Here is a 26,359-nt window from a genome sequence, read left to right on the forward strand (position 1 = left end):
TTTGTTTCTGTACTTTGTTTTTTTCTTTTTTTTTTTTTTCTCTCTTCTTTTTGAGAACAATTGAAATTTGCTAGGAGGATTATCAAATAGGGAGCCCCAAATGCAACCTTACCTTCAGCATGTATTCATTCTCTATCTCTAATCAAATTGCATTTTCTCTGTAATTATTGCTTCATATATAATAATTAAATTATTGATTTTTTTGTGCCAATTTTTTTTTTCAATAGTGTGTTAAAAAAGCTATTTATCATATACATACATCTATATATATATATATATATATATGTATTATCTTTCCTTTGGTGGAATGGTATTGTTGAAGTATATTAATAACCTTTCAAATCCATCAAACTCTAAATTGTATATGCTTCCAAACAATTATGAATTTGGGGAAGCTGTTTTGTTGTTGTTATTTGTTTCTCTACTTTTTTTTTATTTTTTGCGAGAACAATTGAAATTTGCTAGGAGGATTATCAAATAGGCAACCCCAATGAAACCTTACCTTCAGCTTGAGGCTTCTGAGTGGTTCTGCAGACCATTTTTTTTGTTCCCTCACACCACCCCCACCCCAACCCCCCTCCTTTGCTATTGCTAACAAGAACAAACAGTGAACCAAGTGGAAGAATGAAGTTGGAACTGACTTCCGTTGGACAAATATAAAGAGGGTTTGCCTATGGTTGAAAAGAGAGGTAGAAAAAAATTTAAAAAAAGAAAAAAAAGAAAAAAGAAAAAAAAAGAGGTTGACTTGTGTAGGAGTTTTTCTAGCGAAATTTGGTGCAATATTAATGCATGTTTTTCTAGGCTTTTATTCTCATAAATTTTCAATGTTGTACAGTCTTTAATTTCCCTTTCCTGTTATATATATATATATATATATTAATCCTGTACCTCTTCCTTTAAATGCTTGTGTACATATATATATATATATTTATATAAATAGATTTGTTCTCAACTTCTACTATACATATAGGCTTTTTCAAATTATATATATATACATACACTTTTTGATAAAGCAAAGCTTAATCATATATGATCGCAATGGATTGGGAATTGGATAGACTGAAAACCATAATTAAAAGAGATTCTAATTAACCAAGAGAAGGACACTTCATATATTACAAAGATTACAAACGTTACAACCCTTTCACAAATTAAGCACATTCGCAAATTCCAGACTATAAACAAACATATTAATAATTAAAAGCGCCAGCTTTAAGTTCAGGGTAGGTATACAAGGTCATGCCTCTACCCTTCCAACCTTTAATTTTTGAGGGGGGAAAAAAAAAAAAAAGAAAATAAATCACCATAAAACACATGTCCCTCCCATGTATAACTAGCTTCAATCTTTATGGCTACCTTAGAGTTTATCATCATCAATAATATTTATGACATTTCTAGCAATACATTTGGTTGCAGAATTACCTGGTTCGGTCCCGGATTAACCACTGGCTCCTGCAAAATCTCCTTGCTATTCTTGTAGACTATATAAAGCCCCATCTGAACAATTCCGACAATAAATCCCGGTACGTTTGAAAACTGTTGATCCAGAGATAAAAAAGGGAAACAAATGGAAAATACATGTCACAAAACTCTTAAGAGTACAATTAAAAATATTATAAATATAACTGCACAAAAGGACAAATTAATACAAGAAGAGGGAGTTGCTAACGACGAGAAATTGGACCATGGACAAAATAACTTGGCATGTTGAATCGCACCTCTGGTACACTCCAGATGGTTTACTGCCACGTGTACAAGAGGCCGCGTGTTGGGAACCATTTGGAGTGTACCAGAGGTGCGATTCAATGATGATTTTGATTCCATGCCAAGTTATTTTGTCCATGGTCCAATTTCTTGTCGTTAGCAACGGAAGAAGCTCAAAGTCAACGCAAAAAGCGTGGTTTCCTTTTCCAATCAAAAAGCAGATATTTATGTGAACAGTGAGGGCCCCCAACGCGGCTCTTGTACACGTGGCAGTAAACCATTTGGAGTGTACCAGAGGTGCGATTCAAGGATGATTTTGATTCCATGCCAAATTATTTTCTCCATAGTCAAATTTCTCTTCGTTAGTATTTAAGTGCCCGTTCCTGCTTATTCCATAGCTCTAGCAAGCTAAACGGGTTGTGTATGAGAAAGAGAGACTTTCTTATTAATTTTGATTTTGTCATTGAAGAAAATGGCCCTTCACCATGGATTAACTTTGGCCAGTGGTATCTTAGGTAGAACCTCCAATTCCACCACTTCTTCTTCTTCTTCTTCCCCATCCACCACTATTTCTAGCTTTCTAATTATACATAAACATATTCAGTGGACAGTACATGTGAGAAAGAGAGAGAGAGAGATTCTTTATCTTCCATAGACTTCCAAATAGAGTTTCTTAGGGGTTGCTGTACCTAAGAGAGTTTCTTAGGTAGTTTCTTCAAGCAGGGTTGTTAACCTGTTTCTTTTTCTCTTCTTCTTCTTTCTGGAATCTTTTTTCTGGGTTAATTCTCCTCCTCTTCTTCTGCTTTCTGTGTTTTCTTCTCTCTCTTATTGCAAGCAACTTGTTTCTTTTTCTCGGGTCTTTTTCTCTTCTTCTTATTTCTGGATTTCTTTTTCCAGGGTTTTTTGTCCTCCTCTTCTACTTCTTTCAGGGTTATCTTCTTTCTTCTCTCTCATTTTAGGCCACTTGTGTCTTTTTTCTTGGTTTTTTTTTTCTCCTCTTTCTTCTTACATATAAACATACAGACTGTGTGAGAAAAAGATAGAGAGAGCCTTTCCTCTTCTTTCTTTTGTCTGCGTATTATTTTCTCTTTCATTGTTTTTCCATCCAACCCCCCCCCTCCTCTTCTTCTTTTTCTTCTTTCTTTTTTTCTAGGTTTTTTATCCTGCTTTTCTTCTTCTTCTTCTTCTTCTTATCTTTCTTTTTTCTCGGTTTTCTTTTCTCTTTCATTTTAGGCCACTTTTTGCTTTTTACTTGGGTTTTTTTCTCCACTTCTTATATATATATAGACGATATAGCATGTGAAAAAAAGAAAGAGAGAGACTTCTTCTTCTTTCTTTCTTTTTTCTGAGGTTTTTTTTTTTTGGTTTTCTTTTCTCTTTCATTGTAGCCCTTTTTTTTTTTTTTTTTTTCCTGGGTTTTGCCTCGTCCTCCTCATCTCCTTCTTCTTCTTTCTTTTTCCTTTTTTTCCTCTTATTGTTTTCTTAGTAGTTTGATTTGTGACTGAAGATATGACATGTTGTTCACCATCATCATCATCTTTCTCTTTCTTTTTATTTTTTGGGGTTTAAGGCAACTCCTTTCTTGTCTCTTTCTTGGAGTCAATATCGTCCATGAAACTCTCTTCTTCTTCTATATATATTTATAAGTTTACAAATTAACGCATGATAAGCCTTCTTTTTCTTCTTTTTTCTGGATTTTTTTGTCGATTTCGTTGTAGGCAATCGTCCATGAAAACTTCTTCTTTTTCTTTATGTGTACAAATATAAATATATATATATATATATATATTTTTTTTTTATATGTATTTTTACAAATAAATGAGAACTAATTTCTTTCTTTTTTCTAGGTTTTCTTCTCTTTTTCATAAAACTCTTCTTCTTCTTGTTCCATATATATATATATATATTTATGAATTAATGCACGAAAATCTCTTTTTCTGGGTTTTCTTTTCGATTTTATTGTAGGCAATCATCCATGAAAGTTTTCATTTTCTATCTCTCTATGTAAATTTGTATTTTTACAAATACATGACAAGTAATTTCTTTCTCTTTTTTGTGTTTTCTGTTTTCATGTGGTGAATATGGTCCATGAAACTTCTTCTTTTCCAAATATGTATATAAATAATAATATATATGTATATATTACAAATGCATGGGAACTAATTTCTTTCTTTTTTCTGGGTTTTCTTTCCATTTTTATCATTTGCGATCGTCAATGAATCTTCTTTATATATTATAATATATAATAATATATATTTATATATATATTTGTGTTTTTACAAATGCATGAGAACTAATTTCTTTATTTTTCTGGGTTTTCTTTTCTCTTTTATTGTAGGCACTATCTTCTCTTTCATGGTCTACCTTGCTCCAATGTAAGCTTTTAATTTTGGTTCTTTCATTTAACTCTATAAAACTTGATCTGGTCATGAAAGTGCAATATTGATCACCATCCAATATTTGTTGTTTGCAGCCGAACATTTCACAAAGTGTATAAGAGAAAATCTACAGAAGGGTTTCCATCACTTCCTTATGTTGTTGAACTATTCACCTCAATGTTGTGGATATACTATGCAATCCTTAAACGAGGAGCCCTTCTCCTCATCATTATCAACTCAGTTGGATGTGTAACAGAGACACTCTACATTGCCCTTTTCCTGTTTTATGCTTCCAAGAAGTCTAAGGCACTTTGTTCATCATCTCTTCACTTACTTAATTTAAGAGGCTTATTTGGCTATGTTTATGATTTTGGAATATATAAATATATAGAAGTGGTATGGCACGGACTAGTTCGCACCATATGGAGAAGACTTTGACATCCGTTTGCTTTCTTCCATTTAATGAAATGGTGCATTGGCACCTCTTTTTGAAAAAAAAAAAAAAAAAAAACAAAACAAAACAAAAAAACGACACAAAACAAGACCTACACCCATCCATTTGCTTTTCTCTCCATTTAATGAAACAGTGCGTTGGCACCTCTTTTGGAAAAAACAAAAAAAAAAAAAAAACAAAAAAAAAACAAAAACGCAGGTTTTCCTTCTTCCTCTTCTGCAGTTCATCCTCTTCTTTCCTAAAGTCCTAAACCAGTCCTAATCCAGTAGCTTAATTTTTTCTTTTTTTTTTTTATTGTTTTGGGATTATGTTTTTGATTTCGGTCAATTATCAGATCTTGGTCAATTATCATTTCGAATGTTGGGGATTTAATTTTTCTTTTGCTTTTGGTGTTGTTTGTCTCAGATCTTGGTCAATTATAGATGAAAGTACGTTTGTTTGTTCTTTTTTTTTTTTTTTTTTTTGTTTTTAAGATGCTTATTTTGAGTTGTTGTTGTTTAGAATCAGTCAGATGGTATGTGGAAAGTAAAGGGAGAGAAAAGCAAATAGATGAATGTGGGTCTTGTGGGTCTTGTTTTATTTTGTTTTTTTTTTAAAAAAACGCACCGTTTCATTGAATGGAGAAAGGCAAACGGACGTCAAAGTCCTCTCCATGTGGTGCAAATTAGTCCGTGTTATAGCACTTTTGTATAAATATATATATATATATAGTCTTATCACAACGGGTCAGGCCCACACTATACACAGTGGGTGCATCCTTATTTACATGAAATTCACGTGACTATATATGTACGTAAACTAACTGAATTTATGAATTAATAACATGTTCGCAATATAGTAACAATATACATGTAAACTAGTTGAATTTATGAATCTATTAATCAAATATGGTTTTGGGAATTGCAGATCCAAGTAGTACTTCTAGTCTTGTTGATTGCCCTTGGTTATGGTTTGATGGTCATATTGACTTTATTTCTAGCAAAAGGGCAGAAGCGTATCCAGGTTGTGGGATGGATCTGTCCAGTATTTAACCTCATTGTACTTGCTGATCCACTTTGCATAATGGTGAGCATGTAAAACCCAGTTATACATGTCATTCTTAAGTAATATCCATTTTGCTTTATTAAACTAAAATACATCATTGATAATCATTAGATTCAATCAATGCATCATTGATAACCATTAGATTCAATCAATGTATCAAGTTTTATTATTTAAATAAAAATTCAATGATCATTAAAGATGGTTAATTTTAATTTAATAAAATAAAATGAATCTTATTTGAGTTTTACTCTATATATATATATATATTTAAAAAGTTGTTAACCAAATAATATGTATACAAGTCAAATTAAAATATGAAAAGTTGATCTATAGGTTTTTTTACATAATATTATTAACTCAATCTGGTAAAATTTCTAGTATATAATAAGACTATATGTAGTCGTTTTTTATTCGGCAATGTCAAACTTTTTATAATACTTGATTAGCTCTTGATTACATTTAATTCATACGATGTTTTATTTTGGATTACATATAATTAGGCTACAACCCATGCTCAACGTCACCTCCTAAAATATTCTCATATATATATATATATATATATATATTAAGCAGTATGTTCACCTTTATCCTAAGATTTCTAATACCTTTGTTAATGTTTTGTAGAGAAAAGTCATACGGACCAAAAGTGTGGAGTTCATGCCTTTTCCTTTATCGTTTGTCCAGACGATAGGCGCTGTTATGTGGTTCTTCCATGGCCTTTTGCTCAAGAATTACCACTTAGCTGTATACACAATTAATCCTGCATATATATATATATATATATATATGTACAACTCCCTCTTCTTGTATTAATTTGTCCTTTTGTGCAGTTATATTTATAATATTTTTAATTGTACTCTTAAGAGTTTTGTGACATGTATTTTCGATTTGTTTCCCTTTTTTATCTCTGGATCAACAGTTTTCAAACGTACCGGGATTTATTGTCGGAATTGTTCAGATGGGGCTTTATATAGTCTACAAGAATAGCAAGGAAATTTTGCAGGAGCCAGTGGTTAATCCAGGACCGAACCTGGTAGTTCTGCAACCAAATGATACTGCTGGAAATGCATAAATATTATTGAAGTAAATAAACTCTAAGGTAATTATAAAGATTGAGCTAGTTATACATGGGAGGGACATGTGTTTTATGGTGATTTTTTTTTTCTTTCAAAAATAAAGGTTGGAAGGGTAGAGGCATGACCTTGTATACCTAGCCAGAACTTAAACCTGGCGCTTTTAATTATTAATATGTTTGTTTATAGTCTGGAATTTGCGAATGTGCTTAATTTGTGAAAGGGTTGTAACGTTTGTAATCTTCGTAATATATGAAGTGTCCTTCTCTTGGTTAATTAGAATCTCTTTTAATTATGGTTTTCAGTCTATCCAATTCCCAATCCATTGCGATCATATATGATTAAGCTTTGCTTTATCAAAAAGTGTGTGTATATATATATAATTTGAAAAAGCCTATATGTATATTAGAAGTTGAGAACAAATCTATTTATATATATATATATATATATATATGTGTGGACACAAGCATTTAAAGGAAGAGGTAAAGGATTAATAATGCCGAGCTTACTCATAGGCTATTATTCTATAATCGTATTGAGAAATATATATATATATATATATATAACAGGAAAGGGAAATTAAAGACTGTACAACATTGAAAATTTATGAGAATAAAAGCCTAGAAAAACATGCATTAATATCGCATCAAATTTCACTAGAAAAACTCCTACACAAGTCAACCACTTTTTATTTTTTTTTTTCCTACCTCTCTTTTCAACCATAGGCAAACCCTCTTTATATTTGTCCAACGGAAGTCAGTTCCAACTTCATTCTTCCACTTGGTTCACTGTTTGTTCTTGTTAGCAATAGCAAAGGAGGAGGGTTGGTGTAACACCCCGTCCCAAATCGCACCGGAATCCGTGCACGTTGACCGAGGTTGACTGTTGACCGTTGACCAAAGGGGTCAAAAGTTGACTTTTTGACTCGGTGGGAATTTCGAGTTGACTAGGGTACCGTGGCGAAGTGCACGATGCCACGAGTTCGTAGACTGGTAGCACGTCGAAAATGGAGCTACGGTTTGAAAGTTATGGACGAAACAAGTTGCGGTCCAAACTGTCCAAGGGGTGCCGGAGTTGACTTTTTTTTTATGGGGAATTGAGCTTTGACTCATGCATGGTTGTGAAGTGCTTGTCGATACGAGTTCACAGACTAGCGGCACGCTCAAAACGGACATCCGGTTAAAAAGTTATGGACGTTTGAAGTTTACCGGATACCGTATTATTTTAATGTTTTTTTTTGGTCGGTGAACAGTGAAATGCCACGTGTCAGCTTCTGAGTGGTCCACGTGGCATGAACAGTGTCACGCAGGGTTTTAATTTTGAAAAACTCTCGGGGAAGAGAGAGAAAGAGAGAGAAGAGAGAGAAAGAGAGAGAGGAGAGAGAAAGAGAGAGAGAGAGAGAGCCACCGCCGGCCACCGGATTTTGCCACTGTTCCGGCCGAGTTACTGTACACGCGCCGGACAGAAAGCTTGCCCACCTCATTTCCGGCAAAACCTCCAAATTTCACGGCGAACGGCCGCCGGACGCGCCCGGATCGGACGTCCGAAGTTTGGCGGCGATTTTTCCCCTCCACCGCCGGCCACCGCGAATCGGCACTGTTCCGGCCATTTTCCGGCCACACGCGCCTGACAGCCTTGATCCTCTCCTCAAGTCCGGCCTACCCACCAAATATCACGGCCATCGGACCACCGACGCACCGGGATCGGAGCGTTTTCCGGCGAGGGGTCGAAAATCTTCAAACGGTGATTTCTCCGCCGTCCGACCTCCGTTTTGCTCACCGTCGGTCCCGTTGGATTGCTCTCCTCACGATCTACAAATCTGCAAAATTTCACAGCAAACGGCCACCGTCGGAAAACACTGTTCCGGTGACGGTTGCCGGTGACGTGGCGGCCCGCCGGAACAGTAACTTCCGGCGAGTACCCGAAAATTCCGGCCAGCTCCAGTCCGCAGTGTTCGACCTCCTGAACCCAAATCCGACTTCCGTTTCCGCCAATTCGCGACGGTTTGGGAGAATTGCGGAGCCGAAACTCGAAAAGCTTTCCGGCGAGATTCCGACCCCGTCGGGTACGATCATCGGAAAGTAAGACCGAATCCGTGATCCTCATCACGAGAGCTTTGATTCGGTATATAACTCGTAACCCTTAGATGTCGCTTGGTGTTCGCTCCCCGGGTATCCATTTGGGAATTACCCGAATAAAATATTAATATTTTTGGTTTGTGCACTGTGGTTGTTTAGGTGCACGCGCGAGTAGTGGAGTGGATCCCGAGGAGGATCTTAGTTGATTTGCGCTCTCCAGGTGAGTGACCCACCTTCAAAAATTATTTTGGGCGATTAATTAAATTTAATTGGTATTTAATTTAGTATTTAATTATGCTCATGTGGTGTGGTTTAATTATGATTTTAATGCGGTTTAAATTAAATTATTTGTTATGCATGAGCAAGGTATGTTTCGGTATTAATTTTACGTGGTTTCAAATGTGATTTCTCGGGCATAATTGGGTTAAATATTTTTTGAAAATATTTGGTTAAATTTTATAAATTATGCCCGCGGTATTTTTATGGTTGCATCTCGTATTTCGAGGAAAATTGTGGTTTGTTGATTATCGCTGTTTCGTACCGGGTTATTGGATAAAATATGTGGGATGGTGTTTTGTGAAATTTTGGTATACTTCCCACGGTGGTTTTTGGAAAAACGGTACGGTTGGTTGTTTATGTTTATTTTTAGACGCACTCATACAGTATTGGTGTTCTGGTGTATGGTGTATGGACACGTGGTTTAGCACGCGGTTATTATGTGGTTTAGCGTGCGGTTGTTACTTCACCCGTGAGTTGCCATTGGACCGTGGGCAGGCAAGGTTATTGTTGCGCATAGCCGCCCCCCTCCTTGGCCGGGTGATGGTTTTTAGCAGTTGGTACTGTCGGGACGCCGAAGTGACCACTGCAGGTTTCTCTCTTTAACCTCCCGCCAGTCGGTGCTCGGGACGCTGGGTATCGGAGGGCATCACCGGTATATGGTGTGGTGCGTCAGGTGTAATTGTCGGTGTAATTGCAAATAATGGTTTAAACCCCAAAGGTGTTCAAAATTTATTTATTATAATTTATTCTATTTTTATTATATATTTGGGGTATGTATTTATTTAATCGTTGTTGTTAAATTATTTAATCCCTTGGTTTTTGGGAGGTATGCACATTGGGTTTTGCGAAAAGGTTTTAAAAAGGGAACATTTCAAACGGAGCGATTGGTGAGAGTTTTGAGGGAAATCATTATTTTCCAAAGGTTATTATTAATTATTATTAATTGTTGGTATTTGTTCCACTCCTTAACTGTTATTATTTTATTATTATTATTAAAAGGTGTTCAGTAGTTCGGGTTACTCACGGAGATGATTAGCATCTCACACTCTTAAATTCCGTTCCCTTAGGTGCAAGTGGTGGTAGACGTTCTTCCGGAGCGAACCAAGTTTTCCGCTGCTGTTGTGTTTCGAGAAGTTTCTTTGTACTCTTTCATTTCAGTGTATTATTTCTTTTCAGCCTTGTTGTATTTCTGTTGTTTAGCACTTCTTAAGACTCTGTATACTATTGGAATACTTCTGTTTTATTTATGCACTGGACTGTTGTTGCTTTGAGAAGTGCTGGAATTGTGGAATCAGTTTGTAGTTTGTGGGAGGAATAAGGGGATGCTTTTAGAAGTGTGTTTTCAGTGCAGGTAATTTGTGGTAAGTAAATCCCTTAGGGGAGGCTCTGTCGGATTTTCCTTTGGAGGATCCGGTAGGGTTTCCCTGGGATCAGGGCTGTCTAGGGTTCCGGGGAAGGAATTCTGGACGGGTCCTGACAGTTGGTATCAGAGCATAGGTTCTTGTAATCCTAAGGGACTGTGCATTGCTGTACAGCCCATCCGTAAATTCCTTCCTTTCGTAATCGTGCTTAAGTGTCCCTGTTTCTAAACTCTTGTTTGTTTCCTCAGTAATCTACTACGATGAGTCGGCGGGACACACGTAGGACTCGGGAACGCTCGGCTGAGAGTTCCGGAAGTCGTTCTAGCCTTAGAAATCTGGTCTCTCAACTAACTAGAGCCTTAGGGGGTTCAAGCTCTAGTAATCGATCTGTGGATCAAGCTCGACGTTTAGGAGCCGTGGAGTTCGATGGGAGCCAAGGCCCAGCAGCAGCCTTGAAGTGGCTATCCAGCATGGAGAAAATCTTGGAAGAGGGGATGCAGTGCCCCGATGAAGATATGGTGAGGATTTCTGGGTTCATGTTAGAGGGAGACGCCCGGAAGTGGTGGCAGATGGAGAAGACCCGCAGAAGGCATACGTGGGATCAGTTCAAGATTGCCTTCTCTACTGAGTTTTGTCCTCCTGCCTATCGTGAGGCAAGAAGGAGAGAGTTCGAGGAACTGCGACAGGGGAACATGACAGTGACCGAGTACGAGAGGAGATTCCGGGAACTATCAGAATTCTGCATGCACCTGATTCCTGACGATCACACGAAGAAGATGAGGTTCATAGATGGATTGAAAGAGAGCATCGGCTACACCCTTTCTGGATCAGTACATCCCACCTATCAGTCCGCCAGGGATGCAGCGCTCGAACTAGAGAGACAGGAGGAGATACGCAGACCCTCAAGGCGCAGATCTTTCGAAGGTTCGTATAGCGGAGTACCTCAACAGGGGGCAACTAAAAGAAGCCATAGTTCAGGGTCAGACAATGATGGGTTAAGCCCACGAGGCAGATTCCAGAGGAGAGATAGTTATCGTATGCCCCAGCCAGCTCGCCATTCGATCAGTGCGGATACAAGCTCGTATCAGCAGTCACGCATTGGTTCTCCGCGGATTTGTCCACTTTGTAGGGGGAATCATTCTGGGCAGTGTCAGATGGATGGTTTATGCTTTCGGTGTGGGCAGCCAGGCCACATAAGGAGGGATTGCCCTTATGGTAGCGGCAGTGTGCTAGGAGCAGGTCGACGGACACAGCATACGGGAGTATTTCCAGGACAGAGTTCCCAGGGGAGTCAGCCAGTAGGAGTTTCTTCGGGATCAGTCCAGCCGTCTGCAGGATCGAGTCGAGGTAGAGGAAGGAGACCCCAGCAGACAAGTCAAGGCCGGGTGTTTGCTATGACGCAGCAGGGAGCCAGGACTACGCCCGACGATTTCACAGGTACTTTGACTGTTTTTGGTAATGACACATGTGTACTTATAGACCCGGGAGCAACACATTCGTTCATCTCAAGAGAGTCTGTCGTTCGGGTCGGTATGACCCCTACTCCTTTAGAATGTCTGCTAGAAATAGCCACTCCTGTAGGAGAATCCTTGTGGCCTAGCCAGTTAATCAAGGAATGTTTCTTCTGCATCGAAGATCAAGTGATGGAAGCGGATCTGATCCTGTTGGATCTATTCGGACTTGAAGTAAGTTTGGGCATGGATTGGTTGGTAAGGAACCAATTAGTCGAGGAAGCGACGTAGGAGCCCGAAGCGCAAGTGCGTGATCAGAACCCTTATCTGTTATAGTGACGCGCGGAAATTTCGAGGACGAAATTTTTGTAAGGGGGGAAGGCTGTAACACCCCGTCCCAAATCGCACCGGAATCCGTGCACGTTGACCGAGGTTGACTGTTGACCGTTGACCAAAGGGGTCAAAAGTTGACTTTTTGACTCGGTGGGAATTTCGAGTTGACTAGGGTACCGTGGCGAAGTGCACGATGCCACGAGTTCGTAGACTGGTAGCACGTCGAAAATGGAGCTACGGTTTGAAAGTTATGGACGAAACAAGTTGCGGTCCAAACTGTCCAAGGGGTGCCGGAGTTGACTTTTTTTTTATGGGGAATTGAGCTTTGACTCATGCATGGTTGTGAAGTGCTTGTCGATACGAGTTCACAGACTAGCGGCACGCTCAAAACGGACATCCGGTTAAAAAGTTATGGATGTTTGAAGTTTACCGGATACCGTATTATTTTAATGTTTTTTTTTGGTCGGTGAACAGTGAAATGCCACGTGTCAGCTTCTGAGTGGTCCACGTGGCATGAACAGTGTCACGCAGGGTTTTAATTTTGAAAAACTCTCGGGGAAGAGAGAGAAAGAGAGAGAAGAGAGAGAAAGAGAGAGAGGAGAGAGAAAGAGAGAGAGAGAGAGAGCCACCGCCGGCCACCGGATTTTGCCACTGTTCCGGCCGAGTTACTGTACACGCCCGGACAGAAAGCTTGCCCACCTCATTTCCGGCAAAACCTCCAAATTTCACGGCGAACGGCCGCCGGACGCGCCCGGATCGGACGTCCGAAGTTTGGCGGCGATTTTTCCCCTCCACCGCCGGCCACCGCGAATCGGCACTGTTCCGGCCATTTTCCGGCCACACGCGCCTGACAGCCTTGATCCTCTCCTCAAGTCCGGCCTACCCACCAAAAATCACGGCCATCGGACCACCGACGCACCGGGATCGGAGCGTTTTCCGGCGAGGGGTCGAAAATCTTCAAACGGTGATTTCTCCGCCGTCCGACCTCCGTTTTGCTCACCGTCGGTCCCGTTGGATTGCTCTCCTCACGATCTACAAATCTGCAAAATTTCACAGCAAACGGCCACCGTCGGAAAACACTGTTCCGGTGACGGTTGCCGGTGACGTGGCGGCCCGCCGGAACAGTAACTTCCGGCGAGTACCCGAAAATTCCGGCCAGCTCCAGTCCGCAGTGTTCGACCTCCTGAACCCAAATCCGACTTCCGTTTCCGCCAATTCGCGACGGTTTGGGAGAATTGCGGAGCCGAAACTCGAAAAGCTTTCCGGCGAGATTCCGACCCCGTCGGGTACGATCATCGGAAAGTAAGACCGAATCCGTGATCCTCATCACGAGAGCTTCGATTCGGTATATAACTCGTAACCCTTAGATGTCGCTTGGTGTTCGCTCCCCGGGTATCCATTTGGGAATTACCCGAATAAAATATTAATATTTTTGGTTTGTGCACTGTGGTTGTTTAGGTGCACGCGCGAGTAGTGGAGTGGATCCCGAGGAGGATCTTAGTTGATTTGCGCTCTCCAGGTGAGTGACCCACCTTCAAAAATTATTTTGGGCGATTAATTAAATTTAATTGGTATTTAATTTAGTATTTAATTATGCTCATGTGGTGTGGTTTAATTATGATTTTAATGCGGTTTAAATTAAATTATTTGTTATGCATGAGCAAGGTATGTTTCGGTATTAATTTTACGTGGTTTCAAATGTGATTTCTCGGGCATAATTGGGTTAAATATTTTTTGAAAATATTTGGTTAAATTTTATAAATTATGCCCGCGGTATTTTTATGGTTGCATCTCGTATTTCGAGGAAAATTGTGGTTTGTTGATTATCGCTGTTTCGTACCGGGTTATTGGATAAAATATGTGGGATGGTGTTTTGTGAAATTTTGGTATACTTCCCACGGTGGTTTTTGGAAAAACGGTACGGTTGGTTGTTTATGTTTATTTTTAGACGCACTCATACAGTATTGGTGTTCTGGTGTATGGTGTATGGACACGTGGTTTAGCACGCGGTTATTATGTGGTTTAGCGTGCGGTTGTTACTTCACCCGTGAGTTGCCATTGGACCGTGGGCAGGCAAGGTTATTGTTGCGCATAGCCGCCCCCCTCCTTGGCCGGGTGATGGTTTTTAGCAGTTGGTACTGTCGGGACGCCGAAGTGACCACTGCAGGTTTCTCTCTTTAACCTCCCGCCAGTCGGTGCTCGGGACGCTGGGTATCGGAGGGCATCACCGGTATATGGTGTGGTGCGTCAGGTGTAATTGTCGGTGTAATTGCAAATAATGGTTTAAACCCCAAAGGTGTTCAAAATTTATTTATTATAATTTATTCTATTTTTATTATATATTTGGGGTATGTATTTATTTAATCGTTGTTGTTAAATTATTTAATCCCTTGGTTTTTGGGAGGTATGCACATTGGGTTTTGCGAAAAGGTTTTAAAAAGGGAACATTTCAAACGGAGCGATTGGTGAGAGTTTTGAGGGAAATCATTATTTTCCAAAGGTTATTATTAATTATTATTAATTGTTGGTATTTGTTCCACTCCTTAACTGTTATTATTTTATTATTATTATTAAAAGGTGTTCAGTAGTTCGGGTTACTCACGGAGATGATTAGCATCTCACACTCTTAAATTCCGTTCCCTTAGGTGCAAGTGGTGGTAGACGTTCTTCCGGAGCGAACCAAGTTTTCCGCTGCTGTTGTGTTTCGAGAAGTTTCTTTGTACTCTTTCATTTCAGTGTATTATTTCTTTTCAGCCTTGTTGTATTTCTGTTGTTTAGCACTTCTTAAGACTCTGTATACTATTGGAATACTTCTGTTTTATTTATGCACTGGACTGTTGTTGCTTTGAGAAGTGCTGGAATTGTGGAATCAGTTTGTAGTTTGTGGGAGGAATAAGGGGATGCTTTTAGAAGTGTGTTTTCAGTGCAGGTAATTTGTGGTAAGTAAATCCCTTAGGGGAGGCTCTGTCGGATTTTCCTTTGGAGGATCCGGTAGGGTTTCCCTGGGATCAGGGCTGTCTAGGGTTCCGGGGAAGGAATTCTGGACGGGTCCTGACAGTTGGGGTTGGGTTGGGGGTGGTGTGGGGGAACAAAAAAAAATGGTCTGCAGAACCACTCAGAAGCCTCACTGAAGGTAAGGTTTCATTTGGGGTTGCCTATTTGATAATCCTCCTAGCAAATTTCAATTGTTCTCGCAAAAATAAAAAAATAAAAAGTGGAAAAACAAGTAATAATAACAAAACAGCTTCCCCAAATTCATAATTGTTTAGAGGCATGTACAATTTAGAGTTTGACGGATTTGAAAGGTTATTAATATACTTCAATGATACCATTCTACCAAAGAAAAGATAATATATATATATATATATATGTATATGATAAATGGCTTTTTTAACACACTATTGAAAAAAAAAATTGGCACAAAAAAATCAATAATTTAATTATTATATATGAAGCAAAAATTACAGAGAAAATGCAATTTGATTAGAGATAGAGAATGAATACATGCTGAAGGTAAGGTTGCATTTGGGGCTCCCTATTTGATAATCCTCCTAGCAAATTTCAATTGTTCTAAAAAAGAAGAGAGATAAAAAAAAGAAAAAAAAGAAAAAAACAAAGTAGAGAAACAAATAACAATTACAAAATGTTAGAGAAACATATAACTCAAATAAAAGCTCACATTCCACAAACTTGAGCTTTTGGATATTGAGTTTAAAATTCAACAAATCCATCCAAAATAAAAAACAAATGTAAAGATCCAGAGAAAAGTCCAAAAGAAAAAGACCTACATTCGAAAAGAATGTTAGAGAAAAATATAAATAAAATGAAAAACCACATTACATAAACTTAAACTTTTGCATCAATGGTATTTCAACACAAAACATCTTTTCTAAATTTATAATTATTTGGAGGTGTATACAATTAGAATAAGATGAATTTAAAAGGTTATTAATATATTCCAACAATGCCATTCCACCAAAGAAAAGATAATATATATATATATATATATTACATATATGATAAATAGCTTTTTTAATGCAATATTGGAAAAAAAAATTTTCAATTTCTGTAATAATACATGCAAAATTTATCACAACATAGACTGACTAGCGAAGAACATCATACTGACAAATAATACATGCAAAATTTATCATTTTGGCTAGATTTGCATACAAAGGGTTGGTACTTATTTTACATTAACGTAACTCTTTCTCCTTCAGATTCAAAAAGCAAGTGCAAAAACGAAAAGTATACCTCAGTATGCATTTTTAAGGGACGATGAAGAAAGAAAGTGATAACATAGGCGATATGGGTACAAAACAATAAAACAAAACTCAATCTCTACAATGGCCCATAGTTGTACTTGATGACCCAAAACCATAGGCGAAAGAAAGCCATTTTATTTGCCACGACAAGTAGACAAGCAGTTATAACCAACATGCACATGTTGAAAAATCTTGGTCCATAGTTTAAAGTTAAATCATATAATTCAGGTGGTTTATTAAAATTACCACCTAATTAGAACATATGGTAAATTTAAAACTATGGACCCACATTTTTCTACATGGTGACAAGAAGGTTAATTGGTCAATAATTGTCTACACAAAAAAGAATCTAATTGCTCAGGTTCTTACCTCAGAAAAATTGGAAGGCTTACGAGGTAGTAGATGGCATAAAGTAAGGATCCACCTTTGTATACAGATGCTTGGTCCACAAATTGATGGTAAGGAAACTGCACATGTTAGAGCATAACACCATTATCGCATTTTACAGCACAGTTTATTAAGCATCTTTAATTCTTCAATTGATAGCAATTCCAAGGAAAGGAAATTCACATTTTTTGAGTTTCATCATGTTAGAAGGATTTTGCCTCATTTATTTTCCGAAGAAAACTCAGAATGATGATGTGTGGGATCACTCCACACATACAGGAAATGTTAATGGGTGATATGGAGATATTTTCCTAGTTGATACTGTATAGAAGGCTTCTTAATCCGACTTCAGCATTGGCAAATGATTCATTTGGCTTAAGAAAACCAACAGAGAAAGCTGTGAGAACAGAGCTGCATGGTAACATTATCCAATGCGAATAAACGAATGACCAAAGACGCTGTATCAACAAACTGTATGATCAAAATCTTCAATTACATCAAATTGCTAGGGCTGGAAGACGGAATTCCCTTATAATCTCATTTCCTTAATAGATACTCTGTTCAGATTTTCTACTGACTTTGGGTAAAACTTGGATCTATTAGTAAATAGGCTCCACTTAATTTCTTAGTAAAGAGGTTTGGTCAATAAGTAAATAGGATTAGGCACCAGAAAGACACCTACCTTGACCAAATACCGCTCCTTCCAACAAACACTGCTATCTGCCCGCAAAAAGATATTCGAGAAAGAGAAGAAAAAAAGGATTCAGAATGTCAACAAATTGTGGAAAACAAAATACTACTTTTGTGAGGGCATTACTACTCATAAACAAAAAAGTAATATCATTTGACGCCTAGAAAGTCCTACGAAAGCAAAGAATCTGGGTTAAATTGTCAAGTTTGTGGACTTTAGTCCTAAAAAGCCAATTGGTAAATTCTTTTGTTTATAAAAAGTGAAACAATAAATACACAGACAATGTGGCAAACAGATTTAAAAAGTCACCTCAAATATGCAACCCAACCATCAGCATCAATTGGCATGCTTACCCAATTCCCTCAGGACACCCAAAAAAAAAAAAAAAAAACAATAATTATATATATTAATGAGTAAATTAAAACTAAAATTAAATAGCAAAAATAAAAACCCAGGAAATGTAGATAATAAACTTCAACAATTTACCTTCCCCACGACCAACATTGGTATCAGAAAAGAAGGAAGTGCTGAAACAAATCCCAGAAGCAAGTACTCCAATTCTGTGAAGCTCTGCCAATAACCAATCATATTATTTCATTATTATGAAAGCATAAATCTCTCCAAGAACCACAAAAAAAAAAAAGAAAAAAGAAAAAAAAAAAGAGTAATTGAACCATGTAATAAATGAAAATTGACACTCTACTCAACACATCCGACATAGCAAAAAAAAGAAAAAACAAAAAAACACTGAAATGTTTGAAATTATTAATAAGACCCAAGAAACAAACTCATGCACACACATGATTCCAAATAAACCTTTCTGATTCTAATTTTCCTTCCATTTTCTTCAGCAGTTCTCATCAACTAAACAGAGGATAAAAAACCCGTATACCTCGTAGAGCTTGTAAGGCACAATAATTCCCAAGCACAGAGTAAGCCCCCATCGCTTGCTCAGATTAGGAGCCAATCATAAAACTCGAACAAGAACAGGCTAAATTCACCACCCGCACATTGTTCCCTAAACAAAGGTTTTTATCACCACCAAAAAATTCAAAATTTCCCAATCTCGAATTTGATCAAAATTACTGAGTTTTTCCGCCCATTTTGTTGTTTTTATCCGAATTTAACTTTATTTTTCCGATGTGAACCTCCAAAAGTCTGCAAAAAGACTGTGTGTGCGTGAGTGACTGAACTCGAAAAAGTGTTCACTCTCTTCGAGCTGCTTTTTGAATGTTTGACGAACATGTTTTATCCATTTATATGCCACCGTGGTATACAATTAAAACGGGGGTAAAAAATTTTTCTATTAAAATATTATTTTTTTAAAAAAAAAATTTAAGGAGTTTTTTTGTTTTTTGTTTTTTAAGTTTCTCATTTCCTACATGTAGAAATCGATTTTTTTTTTTTGGTTTAATTTATGAATGAAAACAACCTACACTTGGTTATTTTTTTGAGTAATGTTTTCTCTCACAAATAGAAAAAAAAAAAAAAAAAAAAGAAAAAAAAATCCCCAGACTCAAAAATAACCCGGCCCTGCCACCACTGAGAAGAACTCTAAAAAATTATTGAATGATCAAATATTTATTTTCTTTGGTATTTTATTATTATTATTATGCGAATTTATTAGTCTCATCATTATATTTTCTTTTTAAAAGAGTTTAACTTGTATTTTTTAATCTTTAATGTTTATTAATTTTTGCATGTTGATTTGGAAAATTTTCAAACTCAACCTAAATATTCTTATCTCAAACTATAGAATAGCAAGCGAATTACTGTACACGTTGTCCTGTAAAGCACCATATTTTGATTTTATCATGTCCTCTATACTTCAACATAAGAAGAGGTCATGTGATTTTTTGAATTGTTGTCCTTGTGTCTTCGTTGAGTTAGTGCATGTCGACGGCAGATAACAAATACTGTGAGATCAAAATTCCCTGAACCCACTACTCCCCTTTTGTTTTTTCTTCTTGTATGAAGAATGAACCTATTCTTCTCTGTTGCTTTTCATGGAGGTCAAGAGATTGGAAACAATAGTGGTATCTCCTTTTGTTGTTGTGTGTGGGTAGCAAAGGAAGAAAATAAAACTTGGGTTTCATGTCTTTCTCTAAATGGTAACATCCATTTTTCCATACAAGGAAGTGGGATACATACTTTTTCTTATTAAGTATATTCCCTAACTGATGGATTCCATTTCTCATTTCTTTATTTGTATTTTTTTTTTCTCCTTTGTTTCCTTTTCTGAAGCTTGAATGGACATATTCGTTGTTTTGTCTTGGAGTACCTTCCACATTTTTTATTTTTTATTTTTTTTGTGAAAAAGTTTGGTTCAAGAATGGTGACTTTTGAGTTATAGATACTTTAGTTTCGATTTTTTTTTTTCGTCTATCATTATTTTGATTTTGAAATTTGGTTCTATGATTTGGAATTAGTTTGGTCACTGCTGGTTCTGTTGCGGTTTCAGTCAATTTAATAACAATATTGCGAATAGTTTTTGTTATTTTGCTTATCTGGGCCACTAATAGTTTCATTAATCTTAATAGGTATATTCTTTGATAGTCACAGATTACTTCATCATGAATTTCGAGCTATTTGTTATGATTACTTTTATTCATATAGGATTTCCGGAGTTTATTTTCAGCTAGAATTAGTATTCAATTTGGTTAATTTTCTTATTAGATTAAGTTATAAACAGGGTCAACTGTAACCTTTAACAGATAGCATTTGATTATTTAATAATACAGATTGCTTGCTTTAATATTCTCTTTCTTTATCATCCCCTTTTGTTTTCTTCTTTTCTGTTACCCTCATTATTTTTCCCAGGTTCTGTATCAATATGGTATGAAGGATGAACTTTGTTTTTCCTCATGCCTTATTGGTCATATCACCTATTAGAAGAGATTTCGCTATAAAAGGACACGCATGCTGGATTTGCTCTTCTTATTGCCCCGTCTTGGTGCTGCTACTGCAATGTTATAGCCAATGTATGCCTTGTCTCAAAGCAATGTATATGAGATTTTTCTGCTTGTGGTTTCCCTTTATTATAAAATTGTTTGCTTTGATACAGTGAAATAGAGGAAGGTGAGAAAGACAACCCAAAAAAAAAAAAAAAAATCATAAATCTTATAGTTTTTGGAAAATTTCTCTCAAACTGGATGTCTATGTTATGGTTTAATTTTAAGTTATCGTTATTCATGAGAAGGTCAAGAAGTACATTTTCGTAAATTTTTAGAATTTTATTAGCCATGTTATTTCGACATGTAGTTTATTATTTAGTAATTTATATTATTAGCACGAAATAGAAAAAAAAAATAATTATACCAAATAATTAAAAACATAATTGATTCCTCATCATGAACATATTATAAATACTTTTTATCCCAAAAAAAAAAAAGCCTATTATAATCACTTTATATATATTTTTTATTTTTTATAACTATATATGAGGCCACCAGTATATTAAAGGACAAACACCAGTAGGGGTGGGCAAAATCCAATCCAACTCGTTCAACCCGTCCAATCCAATTCATTTTTAACGGTTTGGATTGGATTTTTATATCAATTGGATTGGATTGGGTTCAAAATATTATAAATTGTATGGATTGAATTGGTTATAGATTAGAAATATAAATCCAATCCAATCCAAATAATATATTATATAACTAAAAAATTATATATTTTTTATTTTTTTCATTTTTATTTATTAATTTTAGTATATTTTTTTCATTTTTATATATTAATTTTTAAATTTTTTTCCATTTTTATATATTGATTTTTAATATATATATATATATATATATTTTTTTTCCCCTTTTACATTCCCATATCCCAAATTCCAAATCAAATTGTAAATTATAATCATAAACTAAACATTTACCTTTGTTACCTCCTGCCACCAATCCATCACTATCATCATAATATATATATATATATTTTTACATTCTTATCATATATATATATATATATATATCTACATATATTGTATTCAATTATTACTTATATATATATATATATATAAATGTTTAAATATAATTTATTACTAATTTTATTGTTTTGATCTTTGTAAAGCTTATAGAATCAACTAAAATTAGTGAATCTGTCAATGTTGATTGACTTATGATTTAACAAAATTTTAAGGTTAAAAAAAAAAAAAGGAATTATGCATTGATTCTTGAGTGAATGAATTTTGACGAATGTATTATTTTACATTATTTGTTCTAACAATTTTAATTTGATTTTATAGGAGTGAGATGATGACATTAACGTTTGGTATTTAAAAAGTGCATGATGTGTATCATTTGCCACATTTTCTTCTTTATTTTCCATTGTAGACTATATTGTATTATTCTAATTGTATTTTATGTTTGGATAATTATAATTTATTATTTATATTTTAAATTTGGAAATTTTTTTATTTATATTATATATTTATAAATTAGTAAGTTTTAAACCGATCAACCAATCCAAACCAAACCGATCATAAATGGTTTGGTTTGGATTTAATGCTTTAATGGTTTAGTTTGTATTGTAAATTAGAAAAACCGATATGTATGAATTGGATTGTATTTCGGTCCAAAACCGAACCAACCCAATCCATGCCCATTCCTAGAAATAACCACTTGTTTAATCTTGTGTGAGAAGCGTGTGTATGGCTTACGACCTTGAAAGAGGTTTGAACTGTCTTCTACCTAATTCATTTCAACATGTGAGGTCAGAATCAAGAGACTATTGAAAAAACACGTCCACAGCAGCAGTCTTTATATGAATTTCATTAGATTGCCACCAATCGTTTTTTTTTTTTTTTTTTTACCCAATGAAAACTGCAATTTTTATCTTACTGGAATGAAAAAAATATTCAGACCATTTATTTTTACATGGTCTTATCATAAATTTTTAATACATAATAAAAATAAATTGAAATAATTTTAAAATGATTAATATATAATTTAATATTTTAAATATATTGATATGATTCTAAAATAATTAATATGTAATTTCACGTTTTAATATATTTTTCTTATATTGTGTTTAAAAAAATTTGTAAAAGAGCTATTCCAACGACCACCTGATTTGATTTTATGTCAAGAATAAAGTAGAATAGCGTACTACCATTTATCACGTTTAGAAAAAAAAAAAAAACTTTCTCTGCTCACTTTCTCGGAAAATTACTGCATCCAGCACTCTCTGCGAACACGTCTTCAAATGGTTCCAAGTTATACCCAAAATGAAGTTTTTCCTACAATTTCACTAGTTACTGTTCATAACACTTTATAGACTAAAAGAAAAAACTTCACACTTTCTTTTTTTTTTTTTTTTTTCTGGTAATAAAGAAAAACTTCAAATTCCATAATAAAAGAGTAAACTAAATGTTCCTATATCTTCCATTTGAGCAAAGAAGCTTGCAAATTCTGTGTGTTACAAGGAAGCAAAAATTACCAAAATGCTCTCCTTTTTTATTTTTGAACTAACCAAGACTGAATGAAAAATATATGTAATCTCATAACGAAAGTACAACAAGAATCATATATGTTTATTAAATGAATCAAAAGAATTACATGATTATTACAGGACCATGGAAATACAGTATCATCAACATATAAATAATAAGAAGTTCATCATTGACACTCTATACAACAAGAATTACCAAAAAAATAAATAAATAAAATCTTCTACTGCATCATGACTCTGAATTCTTCGAAGCAAAGCAAACCATCCCCATTCAAATCAAACTGTTTGATCATTCCTCTGCATTCATCAACTGATCTTGATTCACCCAAGTTGCTTAGCATCCTCTTCAAGCTTTTGGGAGTAATACAACCACAACCTTCAATATCATACAACCCAAAAGCCTCTCTCAAGTCCTTCATTTTCTCTTCCTCTTCTCCTGCTTCCAATAGATGAACAAGATCATCCAAACCCAATGACCCATCTCCATCTGAATCCAGTGATTCCACGGCAGCTTCCACCTCTTTTAGCAGTAGCTCTCCACCCATCAAGCTCAATCTATTCTTGAGCTCCATGGGTGAAACTTTTCCATCTCCATCTTCATCGAAGAAGCAGAAAACCCGCTCTAATTGTTTGTAGCTGCTCATTTTACGAATGGGTATTTACGAAAACTGAAAAATAGTAGTCTTTAATGGACAATATGGACACCAAGTTCGTAAGCTAAAACTAGCAGATAAAACAAAAACTCAGAATTGGGATTGTATGAAAGATTATGAAAAGCGTTCTCATATATATATATATGCCGTCTTTCCTTTTGGAGCCGCGTTTTATCTGTTTCAGATTTTTAAAAACCGACTATCTAAGATAGTGACAAGAAGTTGCCACGAATTTTCCCCAAAAAAAAAAAATGGAAAATAAATAAATGAGATAATGAATTTTCAACGAGGAAAGATAAGAGGGAATGAGTAAGAAATGGCGTGGCTTTTTTTTATTTTATTTTAATTTTCTTCTAGGAGGTGAACAGCGTAATAAATTTGCTGAAGTGTCGAGAATCTTGGTCAACAAGCCGACTTTTTGTGGCAAAATAATATAAATATATATATTTTTTTATTTTTTTTTGTTTTTTGTGTTGGTCGCCAAACGCGCCTTTGCCTTGTATCTGATGCGTGTATATGCGTACATTTTGATGTGACATATTATGTCCATATGATCCACGCATGACAAAATAATCCGCTTTCTTTTTTATTTTCAGTGGGGTGACTTGGATAGACTTGTATTAGGTTGGATAAAATTCAATCCTACCTGTTCAATCCATCCAATTCAATTTATGTTTAACGGTTTATATTGAATTTTTATATTAATTGGATTAAATTGAGTTCAAAATATTACAAATTATATGGATTGGATTGGTTATGGATTGGAAATATAAATCCAATCTAATCCAATCCAATTCAAATAATATATTATATACCTAAAAAATTATATATTTTTTATTTTTTTACTTTTATGTATTAATTTTAATATATATTTTTTTATTTTTATATATTATTTTTTATTTTTATTTTCCATTTTTGTATATTGATTTTTAATATATATATATATATATATATTTTTCTTTTCTTTTACATTCCTATATCCCAAATCCTAAATCAAATTGTAAGTTGTAACCTTAAACTAAACATTTACCTTTGTTGCCGCCCACCACCAGTCCATCACCATCACCATAATATATATATATATATATATATATTTTTACATCCCCATCATATATATATATCTACGTATATTGTATCAAATTGTTACTTATATATATATATATATAAATGTTTAAATATAATTTATTGCTAATTTTATTGTTTTAATATTCGTAGAGCTTATAGAATTAACTAAAATTAGTGAACTTGTCAACGTTGATTAACTTATGATTTACCAAAATTTTAAGATTAAAAAAAAAAAATGAATTATGCATTGATTCTTGAGTGAATGAATTTTAACGAATGTATTATTTTACATTATTTGTTCTAGCAATTTTAATTTAATTTTACAGGAGTGAGATGATGACATTAATATTTGCTATTTAATAAGTGTATGATGTATATTATTTGCTACATTTTCTTCTTTATTTTCCATTGTAGACTATTTTGTATTATTCTAATTGTATTTTATGTTTGGATAATTATAATTTATTATTTATATTTTATATTTGGAAAATTTTTAATTTGTATTATATATTTATAAATTAGTAAGTTTCAAACCAATCAACCAATCCAAACCAAACCGATCATAAATGGTTTGGTTTGGTTTGGATTTAGTGCTTTGATGGTTTGATTTGGATTATAAATTAAAAAAACTGATATATATGGATTGGGTTGTACTTCGGTCCAAAATCGAACCAACCTAATCCATGCCCACCCCTAAACACCAATACATCAAAGGACAAAGTTTGATAAGCTAGATGTGCCACATCACCGAAGAGCCAAGTCATCTGCCATGTCATCTTGCAACCAAGATCAGCAAGCCTCTGTTTTAGATAAGAAAACTCCAGGTGATAAAAGGCATCCTGAAGTCTTTCTAAAGATGCAGGATAAACATCATCGTTATGTGATAAAGCTCGAAGCAAGATGTTGCAGTTATCAGTCATCAGTTATCCTTTGGTATCTTTTTGTAACCACTGTGTACTACAATGTTGTATAAATAATGTCATGGGAAAACTCAACTTTGTGTCACGAGAGTGTGGTCAATTTTGTAACAGTGCGTGAAAATATATAAAACTTATTTTTTTCTTCATTGCGATATCAGAGCTTCGACAGGTTTCAAGGCTTAACTTGAATGTGGCTTCGGAAGTTGAACCAAGATTGACTATTCAGTCTTTTCAGCGATGTTCCAGTTTAATATCTTTGAAACTGGATTTCTCAAATTATTTGCTATGTAGATCACAGATGCTTCCCTTTATTGGAAGTTTGGGAATTCTACATCATATAACCTACTGTGCTGACATGGAAACTAATGCAGATGTGTATAAATGAGGTTTCACAGGTGTATTTCACATTGGCTCATATGCCACGTGTAGTAGAACTACCTAGAAGAAAGAAAGTGTGAGTGCGTGAAAGTGTGAGAGAGAGAAAATACAGATTTATGCTTTATAACAAATTAGCAATCATTACATTTATGATGTAAGCAAAAAATATCTTTGTTTTCATTGTTACATTGAAAAATGAAATATACAAGGTGAGCTCACGTTCTTTCTCTCCTCTAACTTTTCTCTCAAGAAATTATCTTCTTTATTACAAAAATATACCAGAAAAATACAATTCTTCAAGCTTCATTAACATGGTATCAGAGCTTGTTGAATCTGAGTTGGGAGTAAACATTGTGGTCTAAAAAAAAAAAAAAAAAAACAAACAGAAACAGAGCTTAAG

General features: G+C 35.1%; 2 protein-coding genes across 2 annotated transcripts; one reads left to right on the forward strand and one right to left on the reverse strand.

Moving 5' to 3' along the window:
- Window positions 1–2,176: 2,176 nt before the first annotated feature.
- LOC125422579 (bidirectional sugar transporter SWEET14-like) lies at window positions 2,177–8,690 on the forward strand (the record flags this gene model as incomplete). The annotated part of the gene is made up of 7 exons (XM_060814115.1): window positions 2,177–2,219; window positions 4,043–4,079; window positions 4,178–4,388; window positions 5,443–5,601; window positions 6,205–6,324; window positions 6,500–6,589; window positions 8,676–8,690. Coding segments are annotated over exons 1-7 (675 nt in total), but the record flags the coding sequence as incomplete, so codon positions are not given.
- A 14,314-nt stretch (window positions 8,691–23,004) lies between these two features.
- Window positions 23,005–23,712, reverse strand: LOC107417689 (calcium-binding protein CML38). The gene has a single exon (XM_016026323.4). The coding sequence runs from the start codon at window positions 23,585–23,587 to the stop codon at window positions 23,165–23,167; it is 423 nt and encodes a 140-aa protein (XP_015881809.3). The 5' UTR covers window positions 23,588–23,712; the 3' UTR covers window positions 23,005–23,164.
- Window positions 23,713–26,359: the final 2,647 nt, after the last annotated feature.

Source organism: Ziziphus jujuba, chromosome 2 (genome assembly GCF_031755915.1).
Source record: "Ziziphus jujuba cultivar Dongzao chromosome 2, ASM3175591v1".
Classification (NCBI taxonomy): domain Eukaryota; kingdom Viridiplantae; phylum Streptophyta; class Magnoliopsida; order Rosales; family Rhamnaceae; genus Ziziphus; species Ziziphus jujuba.

Coding starts and splice junctions, on each gene's coding strand:
- LOC107417689 (XM_016026323.4), bottom strand. CDS start 23,587: ATGAGCAGCTACAAACAATTAGAGCGGGTTTTCTGCTTCTTCGATGAA.